The 17,850-nt window shown below is 56.3% G+C and overlaps 3 protein-coding genes across 11 annotated transcripts in view; 1 reads left to right on the top strand and 2 right to left on the bottom strand.

The window, feature by feature from the left end:
* Positions 1–6,122: 6,122 nt before the first annotated feature.
* LOC103675257 lies at positions 6,123–8,745 on the bottom strand. 4 transcript variants are annotated; one of them, XR_571802.2, is made up of 3 exons: positions 6,972–8,745; positions 6,562–6,858; positions 6,123–6,278 (listed from the first exon to the last, which is right to left on the bottom strand). XR_571802.2 is itself a non-coding variant. In XM_008704287.2 (3 exons), the coding sequence occupies exons 1-3, from the start codon at positions 7,991–7,993 to the stop codon at positions 6,165–6,167; spliced, it is 678 nt and encodes a 225-aa protein (XP_008702509.1). In that variant the 5' UTR covers positions 7,994–8,745; the 3' UTR covers positions 6,123–6,164. The 4 variants fall into 4 exon arrangements, 2 of the variants coding, with proteins under 2 accessions (XP_008702509.1, XP_008702510.1); XM_008704287.2 differs by having other exon boundaries at positions 7,727–8,745; XM_008704288.2 differs by having other exon boundaries at positions 6,739–6,858; positions 7,727–8,745.
* Positions 8,746–8,829: 84 nt separating this feature from the next.
* ENTPD8 (ectonucleoside triphosphate diphosphohydrolase 8) lies at positions 8,830–13,886 on the top strand. Its single transcript, XM_008704286.2, has 9 exons — positions 8,830–10,258; positions 10,340–10,457; positions 11,089–11,239; positions 11,382–11,541; positions 11,637–11,867; positions 11,961–12,224; positions 12,441–12,551; positions 12,829–12,963; positions 13,065–13,886. The coding sequence occupies exons 1-9, from the start codon at positions 10,133–10,135 to the stop codon at positions 13,254–13,256; spliced, it is 1,488 nt and encodes a 495-aa protein (XP_008702508.1). The 5' UTR covers positions 8,830–10,132; the 3' UTR covers positions 13,257–13,886.
* NOXA1 (NADPH oxidase activator 1) overlaps positions 13,857–17,850 on the bottom strand; it is a 10,045-nt gene continuing 6,051 nt past the window's right edge. For 3 of the 6 annotated variants that reach the window (XM_040632281.1, XM_040632283.1, XM_040632286.1), the window contains 9 exons: positions 17,164–17,223; positions 16,858–16,901; positions 16,177–16,291; positions 15,240–15,279; positions 14,959–15,017; positions 14,578–14,732; positions 14,359–14,473; positions 14,139–14,253; positions 13,857–14,053 (listed from right to left, as the gene is read on the bottom strand). In XM_040632281.1, the coding sequence (XP_040488215.1) occupies positions 13,965–14,053; positions 14,139–14,253; positions 14,359–14,473; positions 14,578–14,732; positions 14,959–15,017; positions 15,240–15,279; positions 16,177–16,291; positions 16,858–16,901; positions 17,164–17,223 (792 nt within the window). In that variant the 3' untranslated portion in view covers positions 13,857–13,964. The remainder of the gene's footprint in view (positions 14,054–14,138; positions 14,254–14,358; positions 14,474–14,577; positions 14,733–14,958; positions 15,018–15,239; positions 15,280–16,176; positions 16,292–16,857; positions 16,902–17,163; positions 17,224–17,850) is intronic. The other 3 variants (XM_040632282.1, XM_040632284.1, XM_040632285.1) reach the window with 3 other exon arrangements.

Genomic DNA, 17,850 nt, shown 5'->3' with positions numbered 1-17,850 from the left:
ACGTGAAGCTGTCCCCACAAGCGGCAGAATGGGCCAGGAAGCCACCTTCCACGTCTCCCCACGGGTGTCCTCCTCCAGCCCTGGGACAGGCCTCCAAACCAGCCTCCGCATACAGCCCCTTGAGCTGCTGCTCTGCCCAGCACCACAGGGATACGTCTGTCTCATCTAGAACCTTCCAGTGCTCCCTCACTCTTAGAATGAAGCTCACACTTGGCACTAGCACTCGCCTCCTGCTTCCAGAAGGGACGCGTTGTGCCGACAGCTCCTTTCACTGTCTGTGCACGCTAAGGAGAGAGGTTTCCACTTGCCATTCCCATGGCGTAGTCTCTGGAAGCCGGGATCCACTGGGTGGGGAGGGTGTTGTCAAAGCCACTGTGGGAGTTGCCCCTACTGGTCCCACCCCCTGCAGCTGTCCGCTGAACAGGGCCAGGGTCTGTCTGAAGGCTCAAGGAAGGCAGCCACGCAGGCTGGATATGGAAGAGGGACCCAGAAGGAGGCCGGGAGGTGGGGATATAGAAAGTACCGGGAACCACCTGCAAAGTTATTTATGGACCCCTAGCCCTGCTCCCAGGCCCATGTGGAACCGACGCTAACCCATGCTCTGGGCAGCAGACCGGGCCACTCCCAGACTGGAGCCACAGCAAAGCCAAACAGAAAATGTGAAGGGAAGGGAATGACCTGGGACTAGAGCCACCGAGGCTGCAGCCAAAACCCCAGCGTTCTCCACAGGATGGAGGCAAGACCCCAGTCTCACAGAATTGCTTTCGAAATATTCCAGGCAGAACTGTTGACACCTGGAGAACCACGGAAAGACCGGCCAGCTGGGAGAAGGCCTCCGGCGCTAGCAGGACCAGGCACACTCAAGCACGACCCTCAGGGCCGTTCCAAACAGAAATCACCAAGACAAAGCACAAAAGTGCAAAAACACAGCACTACACAGGCCGTGAAAAGGACACTTTCCAGTACGGGCTGGGACAAGAAGACAGATGCTGCCTTGTTCCCACTCAGCTGAGAAAATGCAGCCTGGCGCTCATGTGGTCGGCTGCCCTGCACTCGTCCGTAAATGACCATGCAAGCATTGATTTGGGGATTACAGAAGAATTTGGTTAGTAGGCAAAATTGCAAACACAAAGTCCATAAATAAGGAGGCCTGTGTTAACGAATAAAATCCAGTAACAGATAAAGAAAAGAATACACCACGATCGACTCGGGTCTTTCCTGAGACTGTAAGGCTGGTTCAGTATTCAAGAGAAACAACCAACGTAACGCACAACATTGAGAGTTTAAGGAAGAAAAATCACACGAACATATTAATGGGTGAGGAAAAAGCACTTGACGAAATACGTTCGTTTGTGAAGAAAGCTTCTCCAGCAAACTGGAAGGAACTTCCTCAACCTGAAGAAGGGCGTCCACCTAACACGGAGGTCACACCTGCAGCTAACACCATGCTCAGTGGCGAACGGATGCTTTTCCGCAAGGCTGGGACCAAGGCGAAGATGTTCACCCTCCCCACGCCCACCCGACACACAACTGGAAGTCCTAGCCAGCGCAATAGAAGGGAAATAAAACGCATGCATATTGGAGAGGAGGAAATGAAGCTATTCCCGTTTACAGACAACGTGACCGCCTGTCAGAATTCCAGGGAGCCCACGCACACATTCCTAGAACTAATAAGTGAGCATTAGGGTGCAAGGTCAACACACGAAAACCAACTGTATTTCTGTTTACTATTAATGAACAATTGAACATAGGATTTAAAAATAATACAATTTATAATAGCTCCCACAAAAATGAAATTCTTAGGTATAAATCTAACAAAACATAGCCATAAAATACAAAACAGATTGTAATAAGAGACAAAGAAGTGATAATATTAGATAAAGGGATCGATCCAAACAGAGGATATAATGATCATAGATACTCAGCACCCACAGTAGGAGCACCTAAGTATATAAAGCAAACATTAACAGACCTGGAGGGAGAAAGAAGCAGCAATACAGAATAGTAGGGGACTTCGACATAGCGCTTTCCTCAGCGGGCAGATCGGACAGAATCAATAAGGAAACACGTCCCGCAAACAACAGCATAGACCTGATGGACCTAAGAGATGCACACAGGACGGGCTACCAGCCCCAGACCACACACTCTTCTCAAGTGCACGTGGAACATTCTCCAGGACAGATCACAGATTAGGCCACAGAACAAGTCTTAGTAAATTTAAGAGGATTGAAATCATACCAAGAATCTTTTCTGACCACAATGGTATTAAACTAGAAATTCATTACACAAAGAAAACTGGAAAATTCAAAAATATGTAGAGATTAAACAGTATGCTACTGAGCAACTAATGGGTCAAAGAAATCAAAGGAAAATTTTTAAAAATACCTTGAGACAAATGAAAATGGAAATACAACATACCAAAATTCATGGGATACGGCAAAAGCAGTTCCAACAGGGAAGTTCATTGCATAGATGCTACCTCAAAAAACAAGAAAAGTCTCAAACAAACAACCTAACTTTACACCTCAAGGAACTAGGAAAAAGAATAAATGAAGCCCAAAGTTAGAAGAAAGACGGAAATAACAAAGATCAGAACAGAAAGAAATGACATGGAGACTGAAAAGATAATAGAAAAGATTGATGAAACTAAAAGCTGGCTTTGTTGGAAAGATAAACTAAATTAACAATCTTAGGTAGATTTACCAAGAAAAAAAAGAGAAAGAACTCAAATAAAATGAGAAACGAAAGAGAAGTTACAACTGATACTGCAGAAATACAAAGGAGACTGCCATGAACAATTATCCACCAACAAATTGGACAACCAGAAGGAATGGATAAATTCCCAGAAACATACACCCTACCAAGCCTGAATCATTGGATTCAATGGAAAATTAATGGAAAATCTGAACAGACCGATTACCAGCAAGGAAATTGAATCAGTCATCGAAAACATCCCAGAACACAGAAGTCCAAGACCAGAGGGCTTTACTGGCAAACTCTACCAAACACCTAAAGAAGAACCAATACCAATCCTTCTCAAACCCTTTCAAAAAATAGAAGTGGGGGGGACTCTTCCAAACATTTTATGAGGCCATAATTACCCTGATACCAAAACCAGGTAAGGGTGCCACCAAAAAAACTCAAAACAAAACAGCAAAAACAATATCCTTGATGAACATAGATGCAAAAATTCTCAACAAAAAAAATTTTTTAAAGATTTTATTTATTTATTTGACAGAGAGAGAGAGACAGCCAGCGAGAGAGGGAACACAAGCAGGGGGAGTGGGAGAGGAAGAAGCAGGCTCCCAGCGGAGGAGCCTGATGTGGGGCTCGATCCCATAACGCCGGGATCACGCCCTGAGCCTGAGGCAGACGCTTAACGACTGCCACCCAGGCGCCCCTCTCAACAAAATTTTAACAATCCAAATTCAACAATCCATTAAAAGGGATCATACACTACGATCCAGCGGGGTTTATTCCAGGGATGCAGGGTGGTTCAGCACCCACAGATCTGCCCGTGTGATACACCACATTAATAAAATGAAGGACAAAAGTCGTGTTTATCTCAATAGATGCACAGAAAGGACTTGACAAAGTTTAACATCCACTTGTGATAAAAACTCAGTAAAGCAGGTGTAGAGAGAGCACACCTCAACAAAGGCCACGCATGACAAGCCCACAGCCAACGCCGCCCTGGTGAAAAGCTGAACGCTTTCCTCTAAGATCAGGAATAAGACAAGAATGTCTGCTGTTGCCACTTGCATTCGACATAGAATTGGGAGTCTTAACAAGAGCAATTGGGCAAGAAAAAGAAATGAAAGACTTCCAAATCGGAAAGGAAGAAGTAAACTACTATTTGCAGGGGCGCCTGGGTGGCTCGGTCATTAAGCGTCTGCCTTCGGCTCAGGGCGTGATCCCAGCTTTCCAGGATCGAGCCCCACATCGGGGTCCTCCGCTGGGAGCCGGCTTCTTCCTCTCCCACTGCCCCTCCTTGTGTTCCCTCTCTCGCTGGCTGTCTCTCTCTCTGTCAAATAAATAAAAAATCTTAAAAAAAAAAAACCTACTATTTGCAGAGGATGTGATATGCATAGTAAACCTTAAAGACTCCATCAAAAAAGAGAACAAATTCGGTGAGCTTGCAGGATACAAAATCAATACATAAAAATCTGTTGCATTTCTTTACATTAATAATGAACCATCAGAAAGAGAAATTAAGAAAACAAGCCCAATTTCAGTTGCATCAAAAGAATAAAGGGCACCTGGCTGGTTCAGTCAGTGGAGCATGTGACTCTTGACCTCAAGGTTGTAGGTTTGAGCCCCACATTGGGTGTAGAGATGACTTAAAAATAAACTCTTGGGGACCTGGGCAGCTAGTCAGTGAAGCATCCGCCTTCGGCTCAGGTCATGATCTCAGGGTCCTGGGATCAAGTCCGCTGTTGGGCTTCCTGCTCAGCAGGGAGCCGGCTTCTCCTCCCTCTGCCCCACTGCCCCCCCACCTGCTCGTGTGCTCACTCTCCCTTTCTCTCTCAAATAAATGAGAGTTTAAATAAAGAAAGAAAGAAAATCTTTTAAAAAAAGAATAAAATACCTAGGAATGAATTTAACCAAGAAGATGAAAGACCTGCATATTGAAAACGACAAGACATTAATGAAAGAAGTTGAAGAAGACACAAATAAGTGAAAAGATATTTCACGTCCATGGTTTGGACAAAATAATATTGTTAAAATGTCCATACTGCCCAAGACAATCTACAGATTCAGTGCAATCCGTATCAAAATTCCAGTGGTATTTTTCACAGAAATAGAACAAACGATCCTGAAGTTTGTGTGGAACCTAGAAGATCCGGAAGAGCCAGAGCACTCTTGAGAAGGAATGAAGCCAGAGCCGTCATGCTCCTTGATTTCAGACTGTTGTACACAGAGTAATTAAAACATTATGGTACTGGCATAAAAACAGATACCGAGATGAATGGAACAGAACAGAGAGCTCAGAAATAAACCCACGCATGTGTGGTCAGTTAATTTACAGCTGAGTAGGCAAGATTATGCAATGGGAAAGACAGTCTCTTCAGTAAATGGTGTTGGGACAACCGGACAGCTACATGCAGAAGAATGAAACTGGGCACTACCTTCCACCACACACAAAAGCGAACTCGAAGTGGATTACAGACTGGAATATAAGATCTGAAACCATGAACCTCCTAGAAGAAGCTCCTTGACGTTGGGCTTGGTGACAATTGTTTGAATCTGACACCAAGAGCAAAAGCAACGAAAGCAGAAACAAACAAGTAGGATGACTTTAAACTAAAAATCTGCACAACAAAGGAACAAATGAACAATCCAGAAAACGAAAAGGCAACCTGCTGAATGAGAGCCCAACGGCAAAAAGACAGATAAGCTGACTCCAACACGGGCAGAGGACCCGAACAGAGACTGTTCCCAAGAAGACACACAGATGGCCCACAGACCCATGAAAAGATACTGCACATCACTCCTCATCAGGGACGCGAATCAAAACCGCAATGAGATCTCACCTCACATCGGTGAGAACGGGTGACATTAGCAGCACACGAAACGACAGGTGTTGGAGAGGACGTGGAGAAAGGAGAACCCTCGGGCACTGTTGGTGGGAATGCAAACTGGTGCAGCCCCTCTGGAAAACACATGGAGATTCTTCATTAAGTTAAAAATAGAACTACCCTAGAACCCACAATGGCACTACGATATATTTATCTGAAGAAGATAAAAATACCAATTCGAAAAGATATATGCAGCCTTCATTGCAACATTACTCACGACAGCCAAGATATGGAAGCAACTGTGTCCACTGTGATGAACGGGTATGGAGAACGTGGGGTGTGTGTGAGTAATGGAATATTACTCAGCCATAAAAAAGAATGAAATCTTGCCATTTGCAATGATGTGGATGAATGCCGAGGGCATTACGCTCCGTGAGATAAGGCAGAGAATGACACAAGCCTTTTTTTTTTTTTTTAAGATTTTATTTATTTATTTGACAGAGAGCAAGAGATAGCGAGAGAGCACAAGTAGGGGACCAGGAGGTAGAGGGAGAGGGAGAAGCAAATTCCCTGCCGAACAAGGAGCCCGACATGGGGCTCGATCCCAGGACCCTGGGATCGTGACCTGAGCCGAAGGCAGATGCTTCACCGGCTGAGCCACGCAGGCGCCCCAGTCTCGTGGTCTCTTACACGTGGATATGGGTTCCAACAACAGCAACGACAGAGCCAAACTCGTGTATGTGGAGAACAGGTTGGTGGCTGCAAAAATGGGCATAGAGAGTGGGAGAAATGGGTGAACTGTCCTGTTTTGCTTAAATAAGTTGAATTAAAAAACACACATGTCCTCGATCATTGTTTTGAAAACTAAAAATTCTGGCAAGAGAGAATGTTTAAAAGACCTAAACCCTAAATAAATGGAGAGAAGAGAATTGTGTTCATGGACTAGAAGACTGAAACTGTGAAGATGTCAATTCTCCCTAAAATTATCACAGAAATTTCAGGAGAATGTTTTGTAGGCAGACAGGGGCTGACCCAGACCAACCGGAAGAGCTAAGACAACTTTTAGAAAGAATGAAGTGGCCGGGCGGGCGGGTGTTCCTGTCCACGTGGCGAGGCTCCCACGGGCGGCAGCAGTCAGCACAGATGCAGGGGGAGGCGCACGCGAGCGGCCGTCATGCCGAGGTGCCCGAGCGTTCATACGAAAGGACGGCCTTCTCACCAACGGTGCTACAGCGATGGGAAGGGAGCCGGACCTAAGCCGCGCCTCTCGGCGAAGACTAGGGACTGCAGAGCGCGTCACCGAACCGCAAAGCTTCCAGGAAAAACCAATCTTCAGGACCTGGTGTTAGGAGAGAGGTTCCCGGGAATGACGTGAGAGGTGCCGCCCGTAGGAGAGCGCGTCGATAAACTGGACTTCATCAGGAGTCGAGTATTTTGCTCGGTGAAACGCACCATTAACAAAAGGAAGAGGCAAGCTACAGACCCTGAGAGAAACCTCGCAAACACACGCGTGACGGAGGGCAGGTCTGGAACGTAGGAAGAACTTGTGGCGTCTGAATGTGGTGTCTCTCCCGATCGGATGGGGGCCCCCAACGGGGGGTCCCCCGGTGGGGTGGAAGCCGGTGGGGCGGGCGGTGAAAGAATTCACTCTAGCAGAACAAAGGAGGTAAGAGTTTCCTGAACCCACGACAAGGCCGCAGGCAGGACCGCGGGAGAGAGGCTGTCTGCCGCGAGGCCTTGGGTGAGCTTCCGAAAGCGGGAGGGCGAGGTGTGGCCGCGTATGGAATTCTCCTTGTTTGCTGGCTGGGCCGGGCTGTAGGTAGCCCGGTGGCCCGTTAGGCCTACAGATATTTCGGATATTTTAAGGTGGGTCTCCTGATGGGCTTGTCGGCGTTCAGCCAAGGGGTCGCTCAAGCCTGTCTGCCTGAAGCCCCCTCTACACAGCTCCCGAAACTTAACAGGAAGAAATCAAACGATCCAATTTTAAAATGGGGGAAACGTGACACTTTATCAGGGAGCATGTATGTGTGCAAATCAGCACGTGGAAAGGTGTCCAGCACCCCAGCCATGGGTGCACTGTGGACCATCAGACCGGCTAAAATTAAAAACCACGACCTCAAATGCTGGGGGGATGCAGAGAAGCTGGAGGTCGCTCCAGAAACGGGCAGTTTGGAATCCAGTTACACAGGACTTGGCCCCGCACTCACCCAGGAGGTCTCAGCAGCTCTTTGCAGTCCGAGCGGGAGGTCCCTAGATGCCTTGACAGGGGCAGGCCACGCAAACCACGGCGCGTCTAGACGGACTGCCTCGGCCCAGAGGAGGGACTGGGGAGCCCGTGGTGGCTGCTGGGCCTTGCGCTTTGCCTCCCAGGCTCTGGCTCTCCCCCGTGTGTGGCCTTCTCCCAGAGACTGTGACCAGAGGTCATCGTTGGCGCCCTGGGGCCGGTGGGGGCAGGGTGCAACCCCAGGGGGCATGGGAGGGGTGCCAGGTAATTCGGACTGGGGGGTGTTCGAGTCTACACACGTGCACAGAAACGGGGCGATTTTATCGCATGCCTGACACAACCAAACACAGCAGCGCTAAGGAGCTGAACCTCACCCTCCTCCCCGGACGCGGGCTGGTCGGGCCTCCTCCGGCCTTTGCTCTAGCCAAGCCCTGGGTCACCAGACTCCGACCTGCCCTGAACCTGAGCCCAGCACCCAGCTTCCTGCTGGGGGAGGGCGGGGTTAGAGGGCAAAGTCTGAGCAGCCTCAAGGGACAGGTGGGGGCCCAGCTGCGCGGTCACCGGTCACCGAGTGGGGCAGGTGGGGCAGGGGCCACCTTGGGCAGCAGGTAACAGATGACCCTGGGTGGTGGTGGGGGGGGTAGAGTGTGAACCTAGATAGTGGGGGATGACCCCCTAGGCAGGGGCCTGAACTCAACCCCACTAAACCTCTGTTGGCCAGTCTGTGGACAGGGGTGGGCAGTGCCAGCTCACAGGGGACTCCTTTCCCAGGCTCTGTCACCTGCCTGGTGAGGTCCAGGTGGAGGTGGGTGGTGACTAACCGAGGGGGAGGGAGAGGCCGGACAGCACCTGGCAGGTGCCTGAGGGACCGCAGTCCAGCTTTCTCCTTGCTGCAGCTGGCCATCCAGCAGCTCAGGTGAGGGGCCTCCCTTAGTCTGTGGGCAGCTGTGCTGGTCCGTGGGGGGCTGTGCTGGTCTGAGGGGGGCCGTCCTGGTCCGTGGGGGGCCGTGCTGGTCCCAGGGGGGCCGTCCTGGTCCGTGGGGGCCGTCCTGGTTCTGGGGGGGATGTGCTGGTCTGAGAGGGGCCGTCCTGGTCCATGGGGGGCTGTGCTGGTCTGGGGGTGCTGTGCTGGTCTGGGGGTGCTGACCAATCCTGAAGGGGGTGTTCTGACTGTGGGAGAGTCTGCCCATGCTCTTTGTCCACCCACTGGAGGCCCAGGCTGGGCGTTTTCAGAATGTTATATTCCTTGGAGGTGGGGTTATGAGGTGGGGTTCCCGTGTCCCTGGGCCTTGCCTGTGACCTGGGTGCTGGTTGGGGGCACAGACTGGGTCCCCTCTGGGCCTGGACTGGCTCAAACAGGTCACCAGCCCCCTCAGTCTTTGTCTTCCCGCCTTAGAATGGGACCCTAACCCACACAGCCCGTCCCACGCCCAGTACCCAGGAGCCGCGGTGTAACCATCATCACTGCTGCCTCTGGCGCAGGTGCAAACTGCCTGCATTGGTTCGCTTTTCTGTGAGGTTCACGGTGTGATAGAAAACACGGGAATCGCAGAGAGCAGCCTCCTTTGGGCCGAGACTCCTGACGGTGCTGTGAGCAAGGCCTGGCTCGTGTGGGGCCTGGAGCAGGCCTTGCAGGGGCCGAGGCCGGGAGCTGGGGGCCTGGACCCTGTGCAAATCGCATTCCTGGCTCGGCCTCGGCCAGCTGCCCAGAGGCTGCCTGGAGCCAACTGAAAAGTTTCAAAATCAGATTAGAGAAACCAGAGGCTGGGTTTTCAACTAGAAACCAATGTCTTTGTTAAGAACTCCCTGACCTCAAGGTCCTTTTGTCAAGAAAATGTGCTTCTCGGGACCCACTGAACTCACTCATGAGAGTACATGTGAGGCCGCCTGGTAGCCTGTCTCCACCTGTCAGGCCTGACCTCAGGGCTCCCAGACAGAAAACACTGCCCCGGGAGAGGCCTGGGGTGGGCAGCAGAGGAAGGGTCCTGGGTCCCCCGACTTCAATCTGGAGCTGACCTGCAGGGTGGGAGGGTGGGGGGAGCAGGGCTGCCTGGATAACATGGTGGGGCGTAGCTGGTCCCCGAGGCGGCATGAGAACGGGGCTCTTCCGGACCCCGTCACCGTCAGCACTGTGCGTCTCGGGCTAGCCCTTATTGCCAGACGAGCCCTCCTGGGACCTGGCCCCTGGGCCCCTCTGATGCCCAGGGCACCCTGGCTGCTATGGTATGGTCTTCAGCCCTGCCTACAGCCCCAGCCGGGGTGTGCTGTCCGAGTCCTGGGGAGGACGGGGTGACTCTCCAGGGCGGCACCGTCTGTAGCAAAGGGAGTCTGGGTACCCACTGCTGCCCCCCCTGCAGGTGCCGGCCCGGCCCTGCCCTGCCCTCCCTTCATGGGGCTGACCTGGAAGAAGGGGGTCCTAACGGCCCTGCTCGGGGCCGCAGCGGCCTCAGGCCTCACCACGCTCATTCTCATCCTGGCGGAGACCACCAGTGTCCTCCTGCCCACAGACACCAAGGTAGGCCCCAAGCAGGGGGAGGCTGGGCTGGGCTGATGGTGTGCTGGCCCCACGCTCTCCTGACCCCGCTGTCACTCTTAGTTCGGGATCGTGTTTGACGCCGGGTCCTCCCACACGTCCCTCTTTGTGTATCAGTGGCCAGCAGACAAGGAGAATAACACAGGTGTGGTCAGCCAGGCCCTGGCCTGCCAGGTGAAAGGTCAGTAGGCAGCTACGTCAGCCGCGGGCGGGTGTGACTGCTGGGTGGGATTCCCAGCCGGGTGGAGGTTTGGGAGGTGGTGCAGGCTGGAGGGAGGTGGGAGCAACATTCACACGCTTTAGCAAATCAGCAAATCAACCTAAAGGAAAAGTGGCTCAGAAAAGTTGAATGAATTAGGCAAGGTGGCACAGCTGACCCGTGCAGTACCGGACCAGAGCCTACATTTGCCTGCAGAGAATAGGGGCATGGCACCTGCCAAGTCCTTCCTGCCTCTTCCATCTGCTGGAGGCTCCAGGCATTCCTGGGCTTGTGGTCCCATCATCCCAACCTCTCCCTCCAAAGTCACATAGCCTTCTTCCCTGTATGTCTCAACCCCTCCTCTCCTCTCTCTTAAAGGACATGGGCCATTGAATTTAGGGCCCACCCAGGGAATCCAGGGTGATCTCATCTTAAGATCCTTAACTTAATTACATCTGCAAAGACCTTTTTTCCAAATAAGATCCCACTCAAAGATCTCAGTGGTGAGGACGTGGACATATCTCCTGGGGGGACACTATCTAAGCCACCGCAGGCCCTTCCAGCCCACCCAGCCTTCAGGCCTGGAGCCTTGTCCTGGGGTGCTGTGTTTCAGGGCCTGGAATCTCGTCCTATGCCTCCAATCCTGCACAGGCTGGCGAGAGCCTGCAGGGCTGCCTGGAGGAGGCGCTGACGCTGGTCCCAAAGGCACGGCATCAGGAAACGCCCATGTTCCTGGGGGCCACGGCTGGCATGAGGCTGCTCAGGTGAGGTGGGCTGGCTTGGGGCTTGGGGCACGTCTTCGAGGAGCAGCCGGGAGAACCGCGGTGACCACACCTTGGGCAGGTGGGCAGGGTGGGGTGGCTGTGGGTCTCCCACCAGCTTGGGCAGCGTGTCCTCTCTGCCCAGCCAGAAGAACAGCTCTCAGGCAGGAGACATCTTCGCGGCAGTCAGCCGGGTCCTGGGCCAGTCTCCCCTGGACTTTTGGGGTGCTGAGCTCCTGGCTGGGCAGGATGAAGGTGCCTCGGGTTGGGTTACCATCAACTACGTCCTGGGCCTGCTGGTCAAGGTGCCATGGGCAGCCCCCAGGTGGGGGTTGGATGACGGGGGGCTGCAGGTCCATGTGGCTGGTTCCAGGATTCAGTGCGCTCTGTGTGTCCTCAGTACTCCTTCTCCGGAGAATGGGTCCAGCCTCTGGAGGAGACCCCGGTGGGTGCCCTGGACATGGGTGGAGCCTCCACCCAGATCACCTTTGTGCCAGAAGGCCCCATACTGGACAAGAGCACCCAGGCCACCTTCCGCCTCTACGGCTCTGAGTACAGCGTCTACACTCACAGCTACCTCTGTTTCGGGCGTGACCAGATGCTGACCAGGCTCCTGACTCGGCTGGTGCAGGTTGGCTTGCCCACAGAGGAGGAAGGGGTGCAATGGGACGGGTCGGCCCAGGGCCTTGGGCTGGCTCAAGACCGTCTCCCTGTCCTCTTGCAGAGCAGCCCCACCCCCCTGGTCCGCCACCCATGCTACCACAGCGGCTACTGGGCCACGCTGTCCCCGGCCGCCCTGTATGAGTCACCCTGTGTCCACGCCACGCCTCCTCCAGACCTGGACCAGAACCTCACTGTGGAAGGGACAGGGAACCCTGGGGCCTGTGTCTCTGCCATCCGGGGCCTCTTCAACTTCTCCAGCTGCCAGGGCCGAGGACACTGTGCCTTTGACGGGGTCTACCAGCCCCCCGTGCAGGGCCGGTTCTATGTGAGCAGTCTACACTGTCCTCCCCAGGGTCCCAACCTCCTTCCCGAGCCGCAAGGGTCTGATGCTGGGCGGGCCCAGGATGAGCCCTGGACAGGTGGGGTCCCCGGGTGTGGGGCTGGTGGGGACTCTGCCTCGTCTGTGCTGGGGCCCCTCTGGCCTGGGCCCACCTGGGCACGGCCCCAGCGCAGGCACACCCACCCTCCTTCCCCGGCACAGGCCTTCTCCAACTTCTACTACACCTTCCACTTCCTGAACCTCACCTCCAAGCAGCCACTGGCCACCGTCAACGCCACCGTGTGGGAGTTCTGCCAGAGGCCCTGGAAGCAGGTGGGTGGATCCTGGGGCCGGCTGTCCCCACCAGGGCCTCCCCAGCTCTCTGGGCTGCAGCTGTCCCAGGCACAGACCTCAGCAAGCAGGGACCTGGTGGGACCGCGTCCTGGGCAGTGTGGCCATCAGGCCTTGGGGGTTGCCAAAGGAAGGGAAGACAGCCCCTTGGCCACCCTACTCCAGGCAGGAGACCCAGGGTCACATCCTCGGCTGGGACCAGCCTCTGGTGGGCTGGGAGAGGGGGCGTCGCCTGGCTCCTCACCTCCCGGGCCCCCAGGTGGAGGCGAGCTCGCCAGGGCAGGACCGCTGGCTGCGCGACTACTGTGCCTCGGGCCTGTATATACTCACACTGCTGCTTGAGGGCTACGGGTTCAGCGAGGAGACTTGGTCTGGCATCGAGTTCCACAAGCAGGTGACCACCTCCCAGGGCCTGGCCATCTGGCCCAGGGCAGGGGGGGGCCAAGCGCTCTGGGGCAGCTGCCCACAGCCCTGACCAGCCTGCACGTCCCACAGGCTGGAGGCACCGATATCGGCTGGACGCTGGGCTACATGCTGAACCTGACCAGCATGATCCCGGCTGAGGTGCCCACCCAGGGGCGGGCAGAGAGCTATGGCGTCTGGGCGGCTGGAGTCGTCTTTGCAGCACTGACTCTCGTGGCTACTCTTGGGGCTGCTGCAGTCCACCTCCTCTGGCCCCAGGGCTGAGCTGGGCTGCCACCTGATGTTGGCGTAGCCCGGGGGAGCTGCCCCAGGCTGGATGGCTGCGCTGGCCAGAGCCTTCCCGAGCTCCTGAGCGCTGTCGGGTCTCCCTGTCCTGTGGGCTCTGGCCCGGTGGTCAGAAGGCCCCGCTCAGCCCTCGGGGTTGCTCTGGCCATGCAGGCTGTATTATGGCCTCCCCATCCTGGCCCCCCTGGGTCGCCTTTTCCACCATGCTTCCCAGGGCAGCAGGTGACTTTCTGCAGACACGCCGGGACACAAGGGCCCTGCAGCGCTCCAGGGCTGTGTGACCTACGATGTTGTGGGACGTGGGGCCCGGTCAAGCCTGGAAGTGGGAGTGACCGCTGAAGCAAAAGGGCTCTGGCTCCCTGGGAGAGGCTGGCAGTGGGGCCCCGGCGCTCTCTAGGAGCCGGCAGAGCCTCAGGAGGGGGCTGGAGGAGAGGCCCAGCTGGACCCCTGATATTACCTGGCCTGAGGGACAGTATCCAGGCTCCATGGCTTCTCCTGGAGTGGCAGCCCCACCCCCACCCTCGAAGACTTCGTCAGGCCCTCCAAGTGGATAAGCCCAGAAGACAGACCGCACCTTAGTGGCAGGAAGACCGCTTTATTAAAACCGTCCTTGCCACAGGACATCTCGGGCTGATTTCTTCACTGGCTTTGGGCTGGGTGGGGCTCCGGGTGGGGGTGTCAGGCTCCTCACACGTACTGTCCAGTGGGGACCACAAAGCACTTGGGGAAAATGCCGATGTGGCCGTCACAGTGACCCTCCAGCCATGCCTGGTCCACTGCATGCAAAGGGAGTCAGGGTTCCTCAGAGCATATCAGACAGTGTCTGCTTACAGAACCCCTTGTGCCCAGTGGCCCACTGACCTTCACACAGGACGTCCACGACGTCCCCCCGCTGCAAGGCCAGGTCCTCGGGCCCCCGGGCAGAGTAGTTGTGCTGGGCCACCACCTGGTAGAGGGCAGGTCGGCCACCTGCTCCCTATGGTGGGAAGGGGGCGCTACAGGGTGGGCGGGGAGACAGAAGGGCCCCAGGGTCCCCCGTGCCCCACACGGAGACCCACACCCATGCCCTGCTGAGACTCACCCGGCACTGGAGCTGCAGGGCCCCGGGGCCAGCCGCTGCGTCCCGCCAGGCCCTCTGCAGTGTCTCCTCCCTGGGGAGGGGGACCCAGCGCCCCTTGTTGCTAGGGTCTCGGTAACTGCAAAGAGACTCCTCAGAGTGGCATCAAGGGTGCAGGAGCTGCTTCTGGCAGGGTGCTGACCTCCGACCTCTGCAGTCCTGCCCCACCTCCCACCTGCTCACCTGAGCTGCCCATGCTGGGCCTGGTGAGGGAGGGCTTGGCTCAGCAGGGTCCGCAGGGTGGACAGGTCAGCTCCTCTCGGGACCTTCAGGGCCAGAGTGAAGGCACACTGCACCATGACGGTCACCAAGGACGCAGGGCCCACCATGGCCACTCCCTGGGGCAGGGCAGAAAGGCAGTGATCAGTCTATGAAGCCCCAAATCTGAATGCCCAGGGCCCAGCGGGGGTGGCCTTTGAGCAAAGAAGGGGGGAGAGGGTGCAGCTCCAGGCCTGTACGGCTCCATCAGCTGGGGTCCCCAGGGCCATTTGAAGGGATGGGGCCTGGCCTCAGGGTCCCAGATCCCTGAAGAGTGGGGGTGACGTGAAGGCCAGTGCCTCTTACCCCAGCACCCGAGGGGTCCTCCGAAGGGTTGGAGTCCAGCCCCCCTGCCACCCGCGGCCCTGTGGAGAGTGACAGAGCAGGGACTCAGGCGGCCACCCCCCCCAAGCTGGGACATTTTGGGGTAGAGGAGCTGCCGGCACCACACGCCCACCGGGAGGCCCAAGGTAGCCAGCTGCCTCCCTCGGGGACAAAGAGGCTGCTCCCAGCACCCTCAGACGCCTGCCCAGGACTCCCACCACCGAGGGCCTCTGCCCACCACCTGCAGCTCAGGACGTCCTTACCTGGAGGGACCTGTTTGCCAACTTGCTCCACACAGGGCCTCTGCAGGAAAAGCCACAGGCTGGGAGTAGGGGCCAGGGATGGGGGGCCCTGAGGATGGGGCAGCCTTCCCTGGCCTGGGGCTTGTCGCAGCAGACCCAGCGGTGAGGGTTATGGCTGGTGAGCCAGCTCACCAGCAGGAAGCCATAAATACAACCAGTGTGGGGGGTAGTCAGGGCATGAGCCAGGTCCCTACAGGCTGCCTTACAGCAGTGGGGACGAGCCCGTCATCCCCCCGGCCACCACCACCAAGCACTGTGAGAAGGGAGCTCCAGCTGGGGGGCCCAGTGACCCTGGAGGCCGAGGACCCAGGCCAGGGGCCCGCCGGACTCCACCCCATGTTGGACGTGCTACAGGGGCAGTGGAACCTCGCAAAGGGGCCCCGGGGTCCAGACCATCCTGAGATTCTGACTTCAAGGGGGGTCTGGAAGCTGGACTGTAAATGAAATGTTTGGACCATATCAGATTTTCCAGCTGGTTAAAGCACTCAGTCCAACCACCTTCTCTGTGCATGGGTGACCCCTCTCCTGGCGCTGGCCCTGGGCAGTGGCCGGCCACACCCCTCCCGCCTGCACCTGCCTGGGAGAAGCCTGTGTCCAGGAAGGAAGGCGAGGTGACAAGGGCCGTGGCTGAATGCACAGAAGCCCAGGCTGCAGGCCAGGGGCGGGGTGAGGACCACCGGACTCCTGTCTACACACCAGCAGGCATCGGCAAGCACCCCAACCCCAGAGCCAGCCACTGTGGCTGCCCTGACAGAGGAAGCTGATGAGGCCACCTGCCGGGCCCTGAGACCCTCACAGTGCCTGGCTGTGGCTGCCAGCCCCCATGCTCAGCCTGGTAGGGGATGTCCTCCCAGCACTGTGGCCCCTGTCCCCCCAACCGGGGCCCAGGCCCACTCACCTGCTCATCACAGATGACCTGCGCCACCTGTCCAGAGCCAACCTCTGTCTCTGCCTCAGAGGGCATCCTGGGACCACAGGAGGTGGCAGTTCTGTGGGAGACTGTGTCTCCAGCCCTGGGGGATGGGGGGAGCCCTCGTTCTCAGGACTTCCCTGACTTGGGCTTGTTTCCCACCGACACAGCCTGAGAGGAGCCCCAGGTGTGGCACGGCCTCGGGTGGGGGATTGCACTATGTCCCTACACCCCATGCAAGCTTGAGCACTACCCCCTCTTCCGAGTTAGGACGGCCTGTGAGGGTCCAGTCTGGCAATGCCAGAGTAGTAATGATGTTAGCCCACAGCCCAGCCAGCACCCGCCTTGGGCACCTTGGCTCTGAGCCTCGGTGCTGCTTGGAGCACGGCGACCTGAAGTCTCAACTCCCCTCTGGTACCCACTGAGGCTTGAGCAATGGTTCTATGAGAAGGGGGCACGGGGCTCGTCCTCATGGAGCAGGACAGGCTCAGGACAGAGTAAGCCCTGGGCGTCTGGACAGAGGGGGCGTGGGGAAGGCTAAGAGAGGCTAGACACCCCTTCCCTGGTATCAGGGCTCTGGCCTCAGGGGCCGTGATGCAGGCCTCACACCAGGGCCTCTGCCCCAACAGGAGAAGCAAGCATGCAGACGTGAGACCCATCCCTTCCTACCGTGGGGCGGCTCCAGGTCTGACCTCGCCATCTGCACCCTGAACCTACAGGCACAGAACGACACCCTCTCTCAGCAGACAGGTCCCCGTGGGTGAGTGTCAGGGCAGGGAGGCCCAGCATTGCTCACCCCAGGCAAGACTTACACAGGACAGGCCTGCCACTCCCAATTTCAGATCAGAGGAATGTTGGGAGCCCCCCAGGAGGGTTCAGAACATTTTCTTCCCTTCACAGTAAAAAGGTCCGAAATGCTCAGGGCTCCAAAATGACGGAGAGAAGTCTGGGCTGGCTGGAAGGCTACCCACCCACCTGGGGCTGCTGAGGCTGGGTGCCCTCGTGTTGGTCGTCGGGGATGGCAGGCGATACCACCTGGTGAGGGACAGCAGGGGGACGGCTGAGTCAGGGGCCCCGCGATGTCCCCTCCCAGCCCCTGCTGCCCACACCACACTCCTGAGTGTCCCACCCGCCAGGGGGGGGCTGCCCGTGCCTGACCCAAGGCTGTCAGATCACCACGGTGAGGGCTGCAAAGTAAGAAAAATATGTCTGATAAAGGAAAACATCTGTGCTGACAGTTTTAACTTATTTTTAATATAATTTTTTAAATATTTTTCTTAGAAACTTGTACTGTAATAAACAGACTCCAAATTGACAGATTAATGCAGCTCAGAGACACCCGGCCCCTGCCAGCAGATGTTTGCAAAGATGAGGTGTTTGGGGTGCATGACCTCACCAGCCCTGTACACGGCCACACACAGCACGCTGGCCCTCGGTGACCTCGGCGGGTGCTGGGGCTAACCCAAGGGCCACCAGCTTGAAACCCAAGTGAATTTCCCTTTGTGCACACCGAGTCACATCCCTGCATTCCACCCCCGCTCCCGTGTTCTGTGATTGGGGTGATGCCGCCCGGCCCCAGCCAGCCTACCGCAGCCCTCCCTGGGATCTCACTCTCTGGGGCAGAGATGCAGGGAGACATAGAGACAGAAAAATACAGGGAGA

Source organism: Ursus maritimus, unplaced genomic scaffold (genome assembly GCF_017311325.1).
Source record: "Ursus maritimus isolate PB19 unplaced genomic scaffold, ASM1731132v1 scaffold_17, whole genome shotgun sequence".
Taxonomy (NCBI): Eukaryota; Metazoa; Chordata; class Mammalia; order Carnivora; family Ursidae; genus Ursus; species Ursus maritimus.
Note: the sequence above shows the minus strand (reverse complement) of the source record. Positions and strands in the feature narration are given on the sequence as shown.

Bases quoted from the DNA above. Each gene is read 5' to 3' on its own strand.
- ENTPD8 (XM_008704286.2), top strand. From the start codon at position 10,133: ATGGGGCTGACCTGGAAGAAGGGGGTCCTAACGGCCCTGCTCGGGGCC. The intron at 11,868-11,960 runs GTTGGCTTGCCC...GTCCTCTTGCAG, and splicing joins TCCTGACTCGGCTGGTGCAG to AGCAGCCCCACCCCCCTGGT. The intron at 12,964-13,064 runs GTGACCACCTCC...CACGTCCCACAG, and splicing joins GCATCGAGTTCCACAAGCAG to GCTGGAGGCACCGATATCGG.
- LOC103675257 (XM_008704287.2), bottom strand. From the start codon at position 7,993: ATGCCCCCTGGGGTTGCACCCTGCCCCCACCGGCCCCAGGGCGCCAAC. The intron at 6,859-7,726 runs GTGAGTGCGGGG...TCCTAACACCAG, and splicing joins GAGCTGCTGAGACCTCCTGG to GTCCTGAAGATTGGTTTTTC. The intron at 6,279-6,561 runs GTTGGTCTGGGT...CCATTTTTGCAG, and splicing joins AAGTTGTCTTAGCTCTTCCG to CCACCAACCTGTTCTCCACA.